This window comes from Bombina bombina, chromosome 7, assembly GCF_027579735.1.
Source record: "Bombina bombina isolate aBomBom1 chromosome 7, aBomBom1.pri, whole genome shotgun sequence".
NCBI lineage: Eukaryota > Metazoa > Chordata > Amphibia > Anura > Bombinatoridae > Bombina > Bombina bombina.
Window position 1 is genome coordinate 581,659,421 of NC_069505.1, and position 20,709 is coordinate 581,680,129.

General features: G+C 37.8%; 2 protein-coding genes across 2 annotated transcripts in view; one reads left to right on the forward strand and one right to left on the reverse strand.

Annotated features, from left to right (window-relative positions):
* PPP1R10 (protein phosphatase 1 regulatory subunit 10) overlaps window positions 1-1,495 on the reverse strand; it is a 30,093-nt gene extending 28,598 nt beyond the window's left edge. The window contains 1 exon segment of the mRNA XM_053722049.1: window positions 1,045-1,495. The gene's annotated coding sequence lies outside the window, so the exon portion shown is untranslated.
* Window positions 1,496-2,747: 1,252 nt separating this feature from the next.
* The window catches only part of MRPS18B (mitochondrial ribosomal protein S18B), a 52,639-nt gene continuing 34,677 nt past the window's right edge, over window positions 2,748-20,709 (forward strand). The window contains exon 1 of the mRNA XM_053722050.1: window positions 2,748-2,841. Within this exon, the coding sequence (XP_053578025.1) occupies window positions 2,749-2,841 (93 nt within the window). The 5' untranslated portion in view covers window position 2,748. The remainder of the gene's footprint in view (window positions 2,842-20,709) is intronic.

The following is a 20,709-nucleotide window of genomic DNA, read 5'->3' on the forward strand; positions in this document are numbered from 1 at the left end:
TAGGATTTATATATAGGTTGTGATGAACTGAAATACAAAATGATAATTATGAAATGCCAAGCATGGTTAAATGTTTAAATCCTTTAGTACTGTATATAAAAAAAGCATTATATAAACATGTGGATATACAATTGACATTATACGTATATAACCATCAATTTAAAAGGCTGTCATCACACAGCCTGGCTTAAAGTATTACAATATTAATGCATCTATTCTATCAATAACCTAAACTGCTACTGGACATATATATATATTTGTCATACTGTGCAGAAGGGAAGCAATCTTTATTGATAGATTGCATGCAATCTTGATGTATTTACCCCATATCTGAATTATTTTTCTCATAGCAGCTGTGGAAAAGAAAATCCTTGATTTGGTTAAATATTACAGATAATGCAGTTGTGTATTTGATCATGGGGTCGTGAGATTTTGCTCTTATTTCTACGTACACTTTTACCTTCCTTAAACCTCTATTCATTACAATCTCTCCTAAATACTTCTGCTTTCCGTGAATGCCTCGTCTATTTTCCTGCAACTACTGACCCTGCAATCTTTATGTACAGATTGCTCATTGAGTCTATGCTCTCTACCTAAACTGCTCATACTCCACCAATTTCAATAGTAATGGATGCTGTCTCCCACACCATGATGGAAGTATTTTGCTTTATTGGAAGCCCCTATGGCCATCGGTGGTGTGGGAGCTCATTTTTATACATCCCAATAGAAGAAAAGATGTTCATAAAAACCCTGGCATCGTTTAACCGTAAGATTTTGTATGAACCAGGGCAGATCCACCATAGCAAACTAATTACACAAATTCAGTTTCTCCTATGTATAAATGTAGAAAGATCTGAATTATATAGATGGTGGGTGGAAAAGGGGAATATTTCTCTGCAGCTTTAGTCTGTCCTTGATATGATAAGAAACCATTATATCTAGAGTCCAAGATGATCCATTTTTTGCTATAAATTTTTTTTTTGTATTTTTTTTAGGTGGGTGGGGGTGGTTGTTTTCCAAGGTCATTTCAAAAGCAACACTTACTATCCAAATCTCTCCTTCAGCGATTCGTAAACGTTGGATTAGGGCTACAAATAGGAAGAAATGAAAAAAAGGGGATAGGGTTGGTGTATATCCTCTGTGTAATGGCCTAAATAGCTCATTTTAGAGGCAGCCACTATAGATCAAAGGGCAGTCCTAAATAGCTGGAAAGTATCCATGGATCTTCTAAGATATTATACTTTATTACTTTCACAGCCTCCCTTTTCTAGTTCATTGATGAACTAAAACTATATATATATTATTATTTTTTTAAGTGGCAAAAAAAAAAAGTGGGACAAAATCAGTTGATGGTACGAAGAAATCTCCTTTTATGTGACTGATCTTCCGTCTCCTCCAATGGGTCAAGTGCTGCTGCGTCTTTAACAATTAACCTTTTAACTATTTTCCAAGCGAATTTTGACGTCGTAGCCCCGATTAACAGATGGGACAATAAAAGCTGTGGGAAAAAAAAATATAAAATACATAAATAACCAGCTACGGCATAAAGATATCAAATGAGTACTAAATAATACTAATTAAATTATTATTCTAACAATAAAATACGTAAAATAGTAACAAAATGGAGATCTTGTTAGAGAACAAATAACTTACCTGACGACGAAGCTCGGAATGGTGGCCGCGCACGGCGCCTAAGCTTTTATACAAGGGGTGACGCGCAGAACTGGAAAGCCAAAAGAAACAATGCAAATTTGAATATTTACCCTAGCAATAAGTGGCGTCAACAGTTCCTAACCAATGGCAAACGAGACAAAGGGGCGCGCACAGCATGACAGAAATAACCACGTGCACGTGCGATTTTTAAGGTTAAAAACGACTTCGATGCAGTTAATTTTCCCGTAGATTTCCCCCCTCTACTATGAAAACCGTTAGCGTTGTAGTTATCCTTCGTTGATGGAGATATTTAATAGAACATATGCAATTTTAGACGATGGCGCAGAAAAACAAGACTCGTGCGCGGGCACGTCGAATAATGGGCGGCAACGCCCTCGTCATTTAATCACTTTATTATAGAAACAACTTTATCAACACAAACATTGTTGACAGTAGTTTTTATAAGGGCTCTCTCCTCACAGGACCTTTTTAAAGGGCACACCACCTGGCTGGTTTTACTGACCACCTTGCTAAAATGTATTATTATTAGTTAACTGTAAATGCAAGTCAACATTAAGCTAAAGTTACCTAATATTTTTTGGCAATGTTGCACAAATTATAATTAAATAAATTTATGTCAAATTATGCAATTAATGCTTTGGATTTCAACATCTGATTTACTATTTACATTATGTGTGGGTGTTAACGTTATTGAATAGTAAATGTTCAGTGCCAAATATATTCATTATTTTTGTACAGTATTTCTTCAATAAGAGAATACGCCTATCTGTCCATCTATATATCTATCCATCAACTATCTATCTATAAATCTATCCAACTTTCTATCATTGATCTGTCCATCTATACATCTATCTAAACATCATCTATCTATTATCTATCCATTTGTCCATTATCTATCTGTCCGCCTATACATTTTATAATCTATCTAATCTATCTATTATCTATATCTATCAATCTATCTATTTATTTAATAATTATCTATATTTACTTTTGTAAGCTTTACTTTGTATATTGTTTATAAAGTTGGATACGTTTGAAGAAAAAAAAAATGCTTTGATTTGTTGGAGCTCATGTATGGGCTGGGCCGATTTGCTTTCCTGTACCAAGATGGCGGCCGCCATGGGCAGGTTGTTTGCTGCAGGAATCAGGGGAGTCTTCTGGGGCAAGGTAATTGTGGAAGCTTTCGCTGAGTGATATACTAAAGAAAGCAATGCCTGCAACGAGGGACTATTTATTACGGGGGAAAGAAATAGAAACCGTCTTAATTCCATTAAATGTTTTCAGGGTTAAAGGGGCATAGAACTGTCCTCTCTGCGTTTAGCTAAGCACATGCGGTAGTGCAAATTATACGCTAAACCTTATAACAGGTTAAACTTTATAAAAGCAACTCAACTTGTTTTGGGTACGTGTCCTATAAAATTAAGGATTATATGTAGATCTATTATTATTTAATAATTTTCTGTATCTGTGAAGTACAATCCCCTGCGTTCCTTGTCATTTTTTATGCATTTTTTTGTTTGTATATGCATTGTGCTAGTGCAGATTTATGTGGCATGAGTCTAATTAACCTAAATGAGCAAATGATATAAATTCTATATGTGATTTATTTTGACAATATTGTGAGCATATTGCTAAATATTTAGCTTTTATACTGTGAGCAATCTTGTAACACTTATTCTCTGAAAAATCTGTGTGCATCTTAAGAAGTAACATAGGTGTGTAAACATACAGATGCAATACAAATACAATTCCTGCCATTCATATACATCAGCACTTTTTAAACATATTTTTTTTTTAATCTAACCCTACAGATGGGTTAAACGCATAGGTAAAGGACTGCTCAGTTGCTGCAGGGAATACATGGTCTCCAGGGGACACCGTGGATGATTTGTGGGCTTGTGTGACTGGGGCTGCAGTTCCCAGAGGCTCCCAAATGATACTTTGTTTTCAATCTCTTAAACACACAGACTTTTAGGGGCAATAGTGCGGTGCATTGCATTGTCATTTTTTAAAGCTTTCTATCTTTGTACACAATTGATCCATACGGTAGAATCTCACTGGCTGCTACAGGCAATCTGTATATGTGGCCTAAATATAAATATATATATATATATATATATATATATATATATATATATATATATATATATAATTTTTTTTTTTTTAATTTTAAAATGTCATCTTTTACTTGCAACAAAGAAAAATGCAACTTTAATATCTCCTTTTAAAAGGCTTTATTATTTAAAATGATGCAAAAAAAGCATATTAGTTCTGCCTCCAATTAGCAGCAAGTTCCCAGTACTGCATTTCTGCTCATGAGCTTACCTAGGTATGTTCTTCAACAAATGATACTAGGGTTGCACTGATACTAGTATCGGTACCGATACCAAGTATTTGCATGAGTACTTGTATTCGTGTAAATGCACCGATACTTAAACCGATACCTCCACTTCCTACCCATATGCTATCTTGTGACTTTTTTTTTCAAACTGCATGTTCTCATTTCATTTTAAACTGGAGTGGAGACTAAACTAAAATTGTTTACTATTGTTCTGCCAATACAAATTGTTGTTATTTGTATTATTGTAGGAGAGATCACTGTACCTCGTTCAGACAAACCCCTGAAGTACTGAGCAGTTAATAAACTGAGATTTTCAGCACTGGCTAAAATGGCCCAAAAATATCTTTCTGCCCCATGCAGTAGTGTGGAAAGTGAAAGACTGTTCAACTTAGAGTCGAACTTCCTTACTGATGGCAAAAACAGACTCAGACTAATAGCTGAACATGCAGAAAGGCTTCTGTTCTGTTCCTTAAAAAGAACTTGCCACTAACTTTTGAAAAATTATTCGTATTGCTTGGTTGTCTTTTTTTACTGCTAGTTCTCATCTTGCACAATTATGTTCAAAACATACATCTATACCCTTAGATTATATAATTGCAGGAAGAGTACTCATAGGACACATTAAGCTAATTCCAATGAACACTGATCCTGCAATTATAGGACTAGATTTAGATTACATTTGATTGGTAAGCTTTACCAATGCTCTGTTCACATTTCCAATTCCATAGACTTTAATGGAGTAGGACATGTAATGAGATCATTGGTAAAGCTTGCCAGTCAAATGTAATCTACCCCATAGTAGTGTTCCCCATGATTAAACAGTGCACTGTTCTATTATTTTTTTTTTACTGTATTGCACTTTTGGTTGGTTGTAATTTTATATTTGTTATTTATTGTTGTTGTTAATATTAACATGTTCTGTGAACTTTGTGACAAAACAGTTTTATTATTTCATAATGTCTTTTGAGTTAGTCCTTCATAATTATAAAGAAGGAATCTTAAATAGTTAGTCTGTATTGTGCTGGTAAACTGTCACATGACAGTAAAAAAAAAGTATCGGTAATTGGTATCGGCGAGTATTTGAAAACAAGTATCGGTACTTGTACTCAGACTTAAAAAAATGGTATTGGTGCAACCCTAAATGATACCAAAAGAAGAAAGACAACTTGATGATAGCATTAAATTGCAATGTTGTTTAAACATGTTATACTCTATATCATAAAATAAAAGTTTTAGATGTCCCTTTAATTGATATATTACAGTAGCTTTACTCATGCGATCATACATTTATGTAATACTGTAAATACAAAATTGACTGCATGGTGCTCCACCCTCCTTTCATTTATAGATGACATCTTAGTAGGAAAATAAGTTTATTGGACAGTAATGTTTGTAGAGAGGCATTTAACTGTTTACAAATGAGTCATTTTAATCAGGTGCGACTCAAGCTTGTACTGACCTCACCTAATTCATAAGCTTGCTCATGAGTTCTCTAGTTTAAAGTTGATCAAACAGGAATAAGTGACATTAAAGAAATATTTATTTTCTTTGTTGAATTTTATAACTTGCTGAAAACTATCTGCTAAAGCTATGGGAATTTTCCGTATGGTCCAATGAGCTTTTATCCCACAGATCAGTTGTACTCAAGCATACAATGCTGAGTTTCTGTATCTATTTAAATAAGTTTAAAGGGACAGTCTACACCAGAATTTTTATTGTTTTAAAAGATAGATAATCCCTTTATTACCCATTCCCCAGTTTTGCATAACTAACACATTTATAATAATATACTTTTAACCTCTGTGATTATCTTGTATCTGCAAACTGCCCCTTTATTTCAGTTCTTTTGACAGACTTGCAGTTTAGCCAATCACTGCCTGCTCCCAGATAACACTGTTGTCTATATGAAATACGTGAACTAACACCCTCTAGTGGTGAAAAACTGTTCAAATGCATTCTGAAAAGAGGTGGCTTTCAAGGTCTAAGAAATTAGCATATGAACCTCCTAGATTAAGCTTTCAACTAAGAATACCAAGAGAACAAAGCAAATTTGTTGATAAAAGTAAATTGGAAAATTGTTTAAAATTACATGCTCTATCTGAATCATGAAAGTTTATTTTGGCCTCGACTGTCCCTTTAACATAGCAAAAATATCAATAAATGGTGTATATATATATTTCAAAATCCCTTTTTAAATTTGAGTTTGAACATCCCTTTCAGTCTAATTATGTTATCCACATTATCTGGTGAAGGAGCTACAAGTGGTGTGTCACGCTGTAGTCTAAGAAATTGTATATGAAACATAGTAGCCGTTCAGAAAAGTAAGGAACCATATTCATTTTTTTTTTAGGTTTAGGAAACACTTTTTTTTTTTTCCTATAGATTTATAATAGGATCACTATCACTAAATTATTTATTGCATAAAGGGACACTAAGCCCAATTTCTCATTATTCAGATAGAGCAGCAATTTTAAGCCACCTTCTAATTTACTCCTATTATGAATTTTTCTTTGTTCTCTTGGTATCTTTATTTGAAAAGCAGGAATGTAAATTTAGAAGCCTGCCCATTTTTGGCTCAGCTCCTGGGTAGCGCTAAATGTAACCACCAATCAGCAAGCGCTACCCAGGGTGCTGAACCAAAAATGGGTCTGCTCCTAAGCCTACATTCCTGTTTTTTTTTTTTTTTTTTTTTTTTTTAAAGAAAGAGTCCAAGAGAACAAAGAAAAATTAATAGGACTCCTATTATTTTTTTCTTTGTTCTCTTGGAATCTTTCTTGGAGTAAGAAAGTTTCTTAAAATTGCTGCTCTATCTGAATCAAGAATGGGGAAAAAAATTGGGTTTCATATCCCTTTTAACCCTATACAGTTTTAAATAACTTTCCTAATTACTTCTATTTAATTTGTTTCGTTCTCTTGGTGTCCTTTGTTGAAGGTTCAACAATGCACTGCTGGGAGCTAGATCTACACATCAGGTGAACCAATGACAAGAGGCATAGATGTATAGCTACCAATCAGCAGCTAGCTCCCAATGGTGCATTGCTGCTCCTGAGCATACTTAGATATGCTTTTCAACAAAGGTTACTAAGTGAACAAAGCAAATGAGATAATAGGAGTAAATTGGAAAGTTGTTTACAATTACATGTTCTATCTGAATCATGAAATATTTTGGGGGTTTAATGTCTCTTTAAATGGACAATATAATGCATTTTTTTTTTATTTCTGAGCCTAGAACTCTGTGTTTAATCTCCAACAAACAATTAAACACACAGGTAAAGTTCTGCTTAGGAGTCATTCAGCCAATCAGCAGCAAGAATCACACAACCCTGTTAGCCACCTGCTGTGCACTGTTGCTCCTGACCAGGAATTTACCTATATTTATAACTCAATTGTGGTGATTAAAGGGACATGAAACCCCAAAATGTTCCTTCATGATTTAGGTAGAACGTACAATTTTCCAGTTTACTTCTAATAAAATTAGTTTCATTCTCTTGGTATCATTTGTTGAAGGAGCAGCAATGCACTATTGGTTTCTAACTGAACACATGGGTGAGCCAATGACAGTCAGTGTGTGTGTGTGTGTGTGTGTATGTGTGTATATGTGTGTGTGTATGTATGTATGTATATGTGTGTGTGTGTGTGTATATATATATATATATATATATATATATATATATATATATATATATATATATATATATATATATATATATATATATATATATATATATATATATATATATATATATATATATATATATATATATATATATATAATCTATACATTGGGGTAGGAGGGGGAAGAGCAAATACTACTTATTGCAAATATGTTAAGGTGCAGCCCTTTAAAATACTATACACAATATAAGTATCAGAAAGAAATAGTGACATAAAATACTATCACTTTAAAGAAAGGGAATAAAGCACACAAAATATTAAAGAGAAAAACTTCTCATATTTATTAACTGCAGGTGTCGTAACTGGATGCCATTAGCATGAATTAAAAAAATAAATGCCACATACATATATAACATATAGCAATAACAAGAAAAAAGTACATTGAGCAATAGGATAGACCCTATCACTATAGAAGGTGGTCCTCCACTAAACTATTAGTCGCAATTCACGGCTCTTTCCTAAACAGGAAAAGGGAGGACTACTCACATATGCTGGCCAGCAAAATAACAGTGAGCAATATAACACTAAGGGCTAGATTTATCAAAGGCTAGGCGAGCTCTGTATGTGCTTCGCCTGTAACTGCGCCCCAGCTCGTCTCTGGAGAATCGCACATGTGCGCCTGAATTTATCATAAAAATAGAGGTAACTTTGTGCAGGCGAGCTGGGGCGTAATAATCATAAATTTCGCCTGTCGGAAACTGCATTTACTCCCCATTTATCACAGTTTATCCCTATAAATATTTACGCCGCCATGTTTTGATTATTAAAAAAGTGTTTTTAAGTTAATATTTAGCTTATATTTATATTATATAATGTTTCTGTGCTATTTTTTTATGTTTGTTGATAAGTTAAGATCGCAAAAAATAAATATATTAAAATATTGATCTATATATAACTGTTGGTACCCATATGCGCCAGTGGAAGCGCAATTTTCTGGCAATAACAGTTTCTTCTTGGTGCTGAGCCTTTGAAAAATTAGTTAAAAGAAGAAAGTACTGCATCACAAGATGTAAAAGCATGTATTATATTCCAAGTTCTTTTTATTGAAATAATAAGGATAAGTCAAGTGTTCGCCTCAGTCTGCATGGTGAAATATAAAACACGTAATTGAAGCCGAAATTGTAGTTCCCTATCGGCGCAAAGCAATGATAAATAATAAACTTGGGCGTATTTGTAGGTCGGGCTGTTAAATTACGCCTATTACTAATGTAAATTGTAGCACTCGGGAGCGCGCCTGTGCGCCTAGGCTAATGCACGCGGAGTGCGAAGAAGTTTCTTTCAGATTTGCGCAATTATAGGCGCAGAGTGCTTTGATGAATATGAGTTTGTATGAGCTCTTTTGGACGGAATTAAAGAAGAATGGCTTTGATAAATCTAGTGTGTTGTTTTGGCACTAAGTGTGTTCTATTTGTGAACACTGCTCATGGACTGTGTTCATTTTCTTTATTGAACTCGGACGCTTGACCCTGTACTTTGTGAAGTCTAAGTTTGCAGTATTATGAGTGCTGGTAGGAGGAGTTTTCCGGATATCCAGAAGACACCTGATAGGTGGGATCGGATATACCCTGCTGAGCATTGCTGCACAGAACTGTGTTTACTGCTTACTTCTCCGCTATAACATTCCCAACTTTGGTCTATTATTTGTTTATGTGGCCGATTTATAGGCCAGCTGCCTGCATCTACAATATATGGGTTAGTTACAAACAAATCCTGAAAGACAGAAAAACGAGAGGCGCTCTTGGTGTAGTAAGTCCTATACAAACATCAAATGAAAGGACAGAGATGGAGATATACTCACAAGCGGCGTTGCACATGCAGTGCAATAACGGACAAGCCGAAACTTCAGAGCCGTTCGGCTGACTCGCATAGGCAATGGACGCTTGAGGTCAGATCGAGGCTCCCCACAGTGACTGCTTCCGATGACACTCCCAATGCGGGATACCGATCAGCTTGTCAGTGTAAAATCAACCCCCAATAATGGAACTCCAACCAGGCGGATCTCAAAGTGAAGGGGTATATACAAAATACCAATGTCCAGAGCAAGGATAAAACAGTAAATATTTTATTAAAAACAAATAAAATTGTTGCTTAGCTTATTGCACTGCATGTGCAACGCCGCTTGTGAGTATATCTCCATCTCTGTCCTTTCATTTGATGTTTGTATAGGACATACTACACCAAGAGCGCCTCTCGTTTTTCTTTCTTTCAGGATTTGTTTGTATCTACACTTTACTGGAGAGAGCTGCCCATCCTCTGTACCTCTTTGAATACACGCATCTGGAACAGTTTAACCTTTTAAAGCCGTTATGCCGTTCCATTCCGTCATAATTAGACTGGGCTTTAAAGCCGTTATGACGGAATGGAACGTCATAACTAACGGCTGTCCTGAAGCCTTCTGTGCTTCAGGGATTTAATCGCGGTCTGGAGGGCGTTCCTAGGATTGTAGGGACGCCCCCCAGATGCGATCCAATAATTGAAATCTCGCGATCGTATGCACGATCGCGTAGTTTCAATTTGTCTACATCGGAACAGTTGTTCCGATGTAGGCACTTTAACCCTGTCACGAAAGGGTTAAACCTGGACATTTGTAATTATTGTCATTATTACTACTATTGTGGATATCAATAATTTCTTACACGGACGTTTAGGTTTTATCTGAATCAAGAGCAAAGTATTATTATAGAAAATAATTTTTGTAAGCATATTTACGGATTATAACACTATATATTATTATTTTTATAACAGGTTAATAAGGTTTATTTTACCTTGTCTATCTATTACTTGGCGCACCTCCTTTTTTGACACTCTTACCTAGCGAGGTTTGGTGTTTGTTTGTTTGTTAATATATGGGTTAGGACAGGCTCTACGGCTGATTTGGCTGAGACATCGAGATTCAACCAATTGGATGGAAGGTGTGTAAGGACATCAACACACCCCCTTGTGACGTCACTACCGTGAAAATTGGAAGCTCCGAGTTAAGGGGCGTCAAGGCGGACTGTGTGTACGAAGATGTGAGTAAGGATATCTACACACTCATCTGTGAGATCACTTCTTTAAATTTGGAAGCTCCGGTTTGAGGAGTTCCAAGGCGGACTGCTTGGGAGGTACCTCCTTGTTATATCGCTCACTGTTATTTTGCTGGCCAGCATATGTGAGTAATCCTCTCTTTTCCTGTTTAGAAAAGGGCCGTGAATGGCGACTAATAGTTTGGTGGAGGACCACCTTCTATAGTGATAGGGTCTATCCTATTGCTCAATGTACTTTTTCTTGTTATTTGTTGTTTTTGCTATATGTTATATATGCATGTGGCATTTATTTTTTTAATTCATGCTAATGGCATCCAGTTACGACACCTGCAGTTAATAAATATGAGAAGTTTTTCTCTTTAATATTTTGTGTGCTTTATTCCCTTTCTTTAAAGTGATAGTATTTTATGTCACTATTTCTTTCTGATACTTATATTGTGTGTGTGTGTGTGTATATATATACATATGCGACCACCAATCAGCAGCTAGAACCTAGGTTCTTTGCTGCTCCTGAGCTTACCTAGATAAACCTTTCAGCAAAGCATAACAAGAGAAGGAAGCAAATTAAACAATGGAAGTAAATTAGAAAAGTTGTTTAAAATTGTATGTTCTGTCTAAGCCACAACTGTCTAATTATGACTTTACTGTGCATTAACAAGCAGGGCCCAATGATTTAAAGTCCTCTAGTCTGGTGAGATGATTTAAAAAGTTCTGTCACTACTGTGAGGTCCTCAAAAAAACAATTTTAGAAAGGGAAATTTTAGTTTGAAATCTGTTTCTCTCTAAACTGTTCTGGATGTGAAGGAGAGACACGTAATTACGATGTAATGCTATAAAAAAAAGTCCCTAACGATATGACGTCATTTAAAAAAACAAATAGTCTAATCCTTAGTCTATATTGTATCAACACATATCATACTAATTTTCTCCTGTTAAGTGTGGTCAGTCCACGGGTCATCATTACTTGTGGGATATTTGCTCCTCCCCAACAGGAAGTGCAAGAGGATCACCCAAGCAGAGCTGCTACATAGCTCCTCCCCTCTACGTCACACCCAGTCATTCTCTTGCACCCAACTAATAGATAGGATGTGTGAGAGGACTGTGGTGATTATACTTAGTTTTTATAACTTCAATCAAAAGTTTATTTTAAAACAGCACCGGAGTGTGTTGTTCCTTCTCAGGGAGAATTTGAAGAAGAATCTACCTGAGTTTCTGTATGATTTTAACCGGAGTAGTTAAGATCATGTTGCTGTTCTCGGCCATCTGAGGAGTGAGGTAAACTTCAGATCAGGGGACAGCGGGCAGGTTCAACTGCAAAGAGGTATGTAGCAGCATATTATTTTCTGAGGAATGGAATTGACTAGAAAATACTGCAAATACCTATATAAAGTAAGTTCAGCCTTAAATGCAGTAGTAGCAACTGGTATCAGGCTGTCATGTATGTATATTTTCACTTCAGTATTCTGGGGAATGGCACTTCACTGGAATGATACTGTATGCATAAAACCTTAGCTATATTGCAGTGAGAACGGCTAGCAGCAGGCTTTCTATGACAATTCATTTGCTTGATGTTAAACGTTTTGCTGGCATGTTAAATCGTTTAATTTTCTGAGGTACTGGGTGAAAAATTGTTTTGGGCACTATTTTTATCCACTTGGCGGGCATTTTATTTAATTTATGACAGTTTACTGATCTCCCTCACTGTTGTGTGTGAGGGGGAGGGGCTTAATTTGGCGCTTTTACTACGCATCAGAAATTCAGTCACAAGTCGGTTTTTCTTCCCTGCATGATCCGGTTCGTCTCTACAGAGCTCAAGGGTCTTCAAAAGTTATTTTGAGGGAGGTAATCACTCACAGCAGACCTGTGAGATTGTGCTTTGACTGTGATAAAAAACGTTATATTCTGTACATTTTTTCTGCTATTTAAGGGTTAGTTATCCATTACTAATGGGGGCAATCCTTTGCTAAAATTGTATTTTTACCGGAAAGAATTTGATTTTATAGTTTATCCGTTTTATTGTTACTCAACTGTCATAACTTTCTGTGCTTCTTAAAGGCACAGTACGTTTTTTTCATACTATTTGTAAATTGAAGTATTTCCAAGTTTGCTGGTTTAATTGCTAGTGTGTTAAACATGTCTGACTCAGAGGAATATCTCTGTGCTATATGTGCTAAAGCCAAAGTGGAGCCCAATAGAAATTTATGTACTAATTGCATTGATGCTACTTTAAATAAAAGTCAATCTGTACAAATTGAACATCATTCACCAGACGAGAGGAAAGTTATGCCGACTAACTCCCCTCACGTGTCAGTACCTGCATCTCCCGCTCGGGAGGTGCGTGATATGGTAACGCCGGGTACTTCAGGGCGGCCATTACAAATCACATTGCAAGACATGGCTAATGTTATGACTTAAGTTTTGTCTAAATTACCAGAACTTAGAGGGAAGCGTGACCACTCTGGGGTGAGAACAGAGTGCGCTGATAATACTAGGGCCATGTCAGATACTGCGTCACAGTATGCGGAACATGAGGACGGAGAGCTTCAATCTGCAGGTGACGGTTCTGATCCCAATAGAGTGGATTCAGACATTTCTAATTTTAAGTTTAAGCTTGAAAACCTCCGCGTTCTGCTAGGGGAGGTATTAGCGGCTCTGAATGATTGTAACACCGTTGCAATCCCAGAGAAATTATGTAGGCTGGATAGATACTATGCGGTACCGGCGAGTACTGACGTATTTCCTATACCTAAGAGGCTTACAGAGATAATTACTAAGGAGTGGGATAGGCCCGGTGTACCCTTTTTCCCCCCCTCCTGTATTTAGAAAAATGTTCCCAATAGACGCCACCACACGGGACTTATGGCAGACGATCCCTAAGGTGGAGGGAGCGGTTTCTACTCTGGCTAAGCGTACCACTATCCCGGTGGAGGATAGCTGTGCCTTTTCAGATCCAATGGATAAAAAATTAGAGGGTTACCTTAAGAAAATGTTTGTTCAACAAGGTTTTATATTGCAACCCCTTGCATGTATTGCGTCTGTCACGGCCGCGGCCGCTTTTTGGTCCGAGTCCCTGGAAGAGACTCTTGACTCAATAACTATCGAGGAGATTTTAAACAGGCTTAAAACACTTAAGCTAGCTAATTCATTTGTTTCAGATGCCGTAGTACATTTAACTAAACTTACGGCTAAGAATTCCGGATTCGCCATTCAGGCACGCAGAGCACTGTGGCTAAAATCCTGGTCAGCTGACGTTACTTCTAAATCTAAGTTACTTAACATACCTTTCAAAGGGCAGACCTTATTCGGGCCCGGTTTGAAAGAAATTATCGCTGACATTACAGGAGGTAAAGGCCATGCCCTGCCTCAAGACAGAGCCAAACCTAGGGCTAGACAGTCTAATTTTCGTTCCTTTCGTAATTTCAAGGCAGGAGCAGCATCAACTTCCTCTGCACCAAAGCAGGAAGGAGCTGTTGCTCGCTACAGACAAGGCTGGAGACCTAACCAGTCCTGGAACAAGGGCAAGCAGGCCAGAAAACCTGCTGCTGCCCCTAAGACAGCATGAATTGAGGGCCCCCGATCCGGGAACGGATCTAGTGGGGGGCAGACTTTCTCTCTTCGCCCAGGCTTGGGCAAGAGATGTCCAGGATCCCTGGGCGTTAGAGATCATATCTCAGGGATATCTTCTGGACGTCAAATCCTCTCCCCCAAAAGGGAGATTCCATCTGTCAAGGTTGTCAACAAACCAAATAAAGAAAGAGGCGTTTCTACGCTGTGTACAAGATCTGTTACTAATGGGAGTGATCCATCCGGTTCCGCGGTCAGAACACGGACAGGGGTTTTACTCAAATCTGTTTGTGGTTCCCAAGAAAGAAGGAACCTTCAGACCAATCTTGGATTTAAAGATCCTAAACAAATTCCTAAGAGTTCCATCGTTCAAAATGGAAACTATTCGGACAATTCTACCCATGATCCAAAAGGGTCAGTACATGACCACGGTGGATTTAAAGGATGCTTACCTTCACATACCGATTCACAAAGATCATTACCGGTATCTAAGGTTTGCCTTTCTAGACAGGCATTACCAGTTTGTAGCTCTTCCATTCGGGTTGGCTACGGCTCCAAGAATCTTCACAAAGGTTCTGGGTGCTCTTCTAGCGGAACTAAGACCGCAAGGAATTTCGGTAGCTCCGTACCTAGACGACATTCTGATACAAGCTTCAAGCTTTCAAACTGCCAAGTCTCATACAGAGTTAGTACTGGCATTTCTAAGATCGCATGGGTGGAAGGTAAACGAAAAGAAGAGTTCTCTCTTTCCACTCACAAGAGTTCCCTTCTTGGGGACTCTTATAGATTCTGTAGAAATGAAGATTTACCTGACAGAAGACAGGTTAACAAAGCTTCAAAATGCTTGCCGTGTCCTTCATTCCATTCAACACCCGTCAGTGGCTCAATGCATGGAGGTGATCGGCTTAATGGTAGCGGCAATGGACATAGTACCCTTTGCACGCCTACATCTCAGACCGCTGCAATTGTGCATGCTAAGTCAGTGGAATGGGGATTACTCAGATTTGTCCCCTACTCTGAATCTGGATCAAGAGACCAGAAATTCTCTTCTGTGGTGGCTTTCTCGGCCACATCTGTTCAGGGGGATGCCATTCAGCAGGCCAGATTGGACAATTGTAACAACAGACGCCAGCCTGCTAGGTTGGGGCGCTGTCTGGAATTCTCTGAAGACTCAGGGATTATGGACTCAGGAGGAGAGTCTCCTGCCAATAAACATTCTGGAATTGAGAGCAGTTCTCAATGCCCTTCTGGCTTGGCCCCAGTTAACAACTCGGGGGTTCATCAGGTTTCAGTCGGACAACATCACGACTGTAGCTTACATCAACCATCAAGGAGGGACAAGAAGCTCCCTAGCGATGATGGAAGTATCAAAGATAATTCACTGGGCAGAGTCTCACTCTTGCCACCTATCAGCAATCCACATCCCGGGAGTGGAGAACTGGGAGGCGGATTTCCTAAGTCGTCAGACTTTTCATCCGGGGGAGTGGGAACTTCATCCGGAGGTCTTTGCCCAAATACTTCGACGTTGGGGCAAACCAGAAATAGATCTCATGGCGTCTCGACAGAACGCCAAGCTTCCTTGTTACGGGTCCAGATCCAGGGATCCGGGAGCGGCCCTGGTAGATGCTTTTACAGCACCTTGGACCTTCGGGAGGGCTTATGTGTTTCCACCCTTCCCGATGCTTCCTCGATTGATTGCCAGGATCAAACAGGAGAGAGCATCGGTGATTCTAATAGCGCCTGCGTGGCCACGCAGGACCTGGTATGCAGATCTAGTGGACATGTCATCCTGTCCACCTGGTCTCTGCCTCTGAGACAGGACCTTCTGATTCAGGGTCCCTTCAAACATCAAAATCTAATTTCTCTGAAGCTGACTGCCTGGAAATTGAACGCTTGATTTTATCAAAACGTGGATTTTCTGAGTCAGTAATTGATACCTTTTAATACAGGCTAGGAAGCCTGTTACCAGGAAGATTTACCATAAAATATGGCGTAAATACCTATATTGGTGCGAATCCAAAGGTTACTCTTGGAGTAAGGTTAGGATTCCTAGGATATTGTCCTTTCTACAAGAAGGTTTAGAAAAGGGTTTATCCGCTAGTTCCTTAAAGGGACAGATCTCAGCTCTGTCTATCCTTTTACACAAACGTCTGTCAGAAGTTCCAGACGTTCAGGCTTTTTGTCAGGCTTTGGCCAGTTTAAACCTAGTTCTTAACGTTTTACAAGGTGTTCCGTTTGAACCCCTTCATTCCATTGATATAAAATTGTTATCTTGGAAAGTTCTGTTTTTAATGGCTATTTCCTCGGCTCGAAGAGTCTCTGAGTTATCAGCCTTACATTGTGATTCTCCTTATCTGATTTTTCACTCAGACAAGGTAGTTCTGCGTACTAAACCTGGGTTCTTACCTAAGGTAGTCACTAACAGGAATATCAATCAAGAGATTGTTGTTCCATCCTTGTGTCCAAATCCTTCTTCAAAGAAGGAACGACTTCTACACAATCTGGATGTAGTTCGTGCCCTGAAATTTTATTTACAGGCAACTAAAGATTTTCGACAAACGTCTTCCCTGTTTGTCGTTTATTCTGGTCAGAGGAGAGGTCAAAAAGCTTCTGCTACCTCTCTCTCTTTTTGGCTTCGTAGCATAATACGTTTAGCTTATGAGACTGCTGGACAGCAGCCTCCTAAAAGAATTACAGCTCATTCCACTAGAGCTGTGGCTTCCACTTGGGCCTTTAAGAATGAGGCCTCTGTTGAACAGATTTGCAAGGCTGCAACTTGGTCTTCGCTTCATACTTTTTCCAAATTTTACAAATTTGACACTTTTTTGCTTCTTCGGAGGCTGTTTTTGGGAGAAAGGTTCTTCAGGCAGTGGTTCCTTCCGTATAAAGATCCTGCCTGTCCCTCCCGTCATCCGTGTACTTTAGCTTTGGTATTGGTATCCCACAAGTAATGATGACCCGTGGACTGACCACACTTAACAGGAGAAAACATAATTTATGCTTACCTGATAAATTCCTTTCTCCTGTAGTGTGGTCAGTCCACGGCCCGCCCTGTTTTTTATGGCAGGTCTAAATTTTTAAATTATACTCCAGTCACCACTGCACCCTTTAGCTTCTCCTTTCTCGTTGGTTCTCGGTCGAATGACTGGGTGTGACGTAGAGGGGAGGAGCTATGTAGCAGCTCTGCTTGGGTGATCCTCTTGCACTTCCTGTTGGGGAGGAGCAAATATCCCACAAGTAATGATGACCCGTGGACTGACCACACTTCAGGAGAAAGGAATTTATCAGGTAAGCATAAATTATGTTATTATTATTATTATTATGTGTTGAAAAAAAATCCTTTTCAAAACGACTTATTTTGGAAAATCATTAAACAACTTACTTAGCGGCATGTCATATGTATCTATTCTATGCTGAATTCTGTTATTATGTGTTGATACAATTGTATCCTATATTTACCTTGAGATATTGTAAAAAAAAAATTTATGCTCTGACGGCTTAAAGGGATACTAACCCCACATTTTTTTTCTTTCATGATTCAGATAGAGCATGCAATTTTAAGCAACTTTCTAATTTATTCCTATTATCAATTTTTCTTTGTTCTCACGTTATCTTGATTTGAAAAGCAGTAATGAAAGGTTAGGAGCCGGCCCATTTTTAGTTCAGCACCTTGGGTAGAGCTTGCTGATTGGTTTGCTACATTTAGCCACAAATCAGCAAGTGCTACCCAGGTGCTGAACAAAAAATGGTCCGGCTCTAAAGCTTACAGTACTGCTTTTTCAAATCAAGATAGCATGAGAACAAAGAAAAATTGATAATAGGAGTAAATTAGAGCATGATATTTTAAGCACCTTTCTATCTAAATCATGAAAGAAAAAAAATGGGTTTAGTATCCCTTTAATTTAAGCCTTTCCATTTTTATTTGGTATACAGCCTAACTAAAATTGTTATAGCTCATTTTTTTTATATACACATTTGAGAGATATAGGCTTTATATGTTGTGGCCACAACTTTATTCTTTTTTTTTTTTTTTTCTCGTATTTTACTCTTGTTGATTTTAAATAAGTACTGTATATTATATTTTTCTGTTTAGGGTTAATAAACCTTTTTTTATGAAATTGAATTTATTCTGATTTTTATAGAGGTCATATAGGATAATATCCTTTTCCATCATATTATATATCCTCGGCTTTCATTAGCGCCACTAAACTATTTTATCTACCGATATTACGTAATTTCTTTCTGTGTCTGCAAGTTTCTTATCATAAGGCCCATAGACTTCCGAGACAGGTAATATACGCACGCTATTTTTTTTTTTTTGCTTTAAAACTGTGGACTTGGGGGAATTTTACACACAATTTTTCTTGGGTTATTGACATATTGTGTTAGGGCTTTCCTGATTGGTTCAGAGGACTGTTGGGGAGGCATACGGTGTGGCAGACGTGACTGATTTAAAGGGACAGTCAAGTTAAAAAAAATTTTTTTTCATGATTTAAATAGTGAATGCAATTTTAAACAACTTTCCAATTTACTTTTATCACCAATTTTGCTTTGTTCTTTTGGTATTCATAGTTGAAAGCTAAACCTAGGAGGATTATATGCTAATTTCTTAGACCTTGAAGACTGCCACTAATCTGAATGTGGCTACACACGTCTCTTGTTGTTTGCTCAGCAGATTTGTTCCGCTATGTATCAGTAGTGCATTGCTGCTCCTAGGTTTGCTCAGCAAATGATACAAAGAGAATGAAGCAAAGATAATAGAAGTACATTAGAAAGTTGTTTTAAAATTAAAATTGCATGCTCTCTCTGTATTATGAGTTTTTTTTTTTTTTTTTTTCTCATTATAATATTTTCACCTCCTGACAGCTTTCCCACTATCCCCAGAAAGGCTGGAGAAAATTCTACAATGTTTAGCGCACTACTAATCCAGAGCATCACTTTTACTGTGTGTTTAACCACTTTGCAGGGGTTAAATCACAGTAGTGTAGATTCAATAGTCTTAAAGGGACATAAAACCTAAAATTTCTCTTTTATAATTCAGATAGAATTGTACAATTTTATACAACTTTCCAACTTCTATTATGTAATTTCTTTCTTTTGCTGTCCTTTGTTGAAGAAGCAACACATCAGGTGGGCCAATAACATGAGACATATATGTGCAACCACCAATCAGCAGGTCATGAGCCTACCTAGGTATCCTTTTCAACAAAGGATACCAAGAGAACAAAACAAATGAGAGAGAGCATGTGATTTTAAACAACTTATACTATCTGAATTATAAAATAAATAAATTGGGTTTCATGTCCCTTTTTTTTTAATGACCTTCTCTAACAATTTAGAGCAAGTAATTTTTCATCTATTAGGGTCCTTTAAAGTAATATATAACGGTATGAACTAACATAAGTTTCTAAATATATAATGCAGCCAAAGCTTATCTGCAAAATGATTTTGTTTTTTAACCCTCATTAACCCCTTTTAATTCAGGCATAGTTTTATTTGCAGCAAGCTCCCCCCTGCACATTTCCATATATAGAAGGTGCTATACAGGCCATAGCTTCTGCAGAATGTGCTTGTGCATGGTAGGGGGCAGAGTCGCATGACACCTGACTAAAGCAGTGCACAGTATAATGCTGAAGCTTTCACAAAGCGTGTGACATTTATCCCTATAGAAGCAAGCAAGCCTCTTCGCAACAAACAATAGTAGTATCTGATGTCCCTTCTCAACCCCCCCCCCCCCCTTACTGGCATTAATTATCCTCACGTGCACACTTTGTTATATGATATATTGGGGTTTGGAGTAAGACACTGATAAGGGGGGGGGGGGTGGAGCAGGCTACACTTGGCAACACTAAAGTGTAAGTAATTTTGCAGATTTTTGGAAATGTTATTAAAGTGAAAGTAAACTTACCTGGTTTGCAGTGTTAAATAACATCCTTAGTGCCAAAATAATATGACTTTCATTCATGTTGTTTTTTTTTTTTTTTTTTTTTTTTTTTTTAAATTTACAGGTAAAAAGTTATCGCCGTAATTAATCATTTTCTTTTACTCTCCTAATTCAACCCGTTAATTTTTTTTTTTTTTTTTTCTCTACTGGTCACGTTGTTCGCATACCCAATTGAAAATCTGGCCGTTAGGCGGCCGTCAAACCACGTCATCCTTCTACTTCTAGTTCTGGGCATGCGCAACTATTTTTCAGCCCTTACTATATTAGGAGCGCGCTCCCGTTTCACGCATGCACACTCGCTTATTTTGAAACAAACAGGGTTTCTCCTGTTAAGTGTAGTCAGTCCACGGGTCATCCATTACTTATGGGATATTAACTCCTCCCTAACAGGAAGTGCAAGAGGATCACCCAAGCAGAGCTGCCATATAGCTCCTCCCCTCTACGTCACACCCAGTCATTCTCTTGCACCTAACTGATAGGACGTG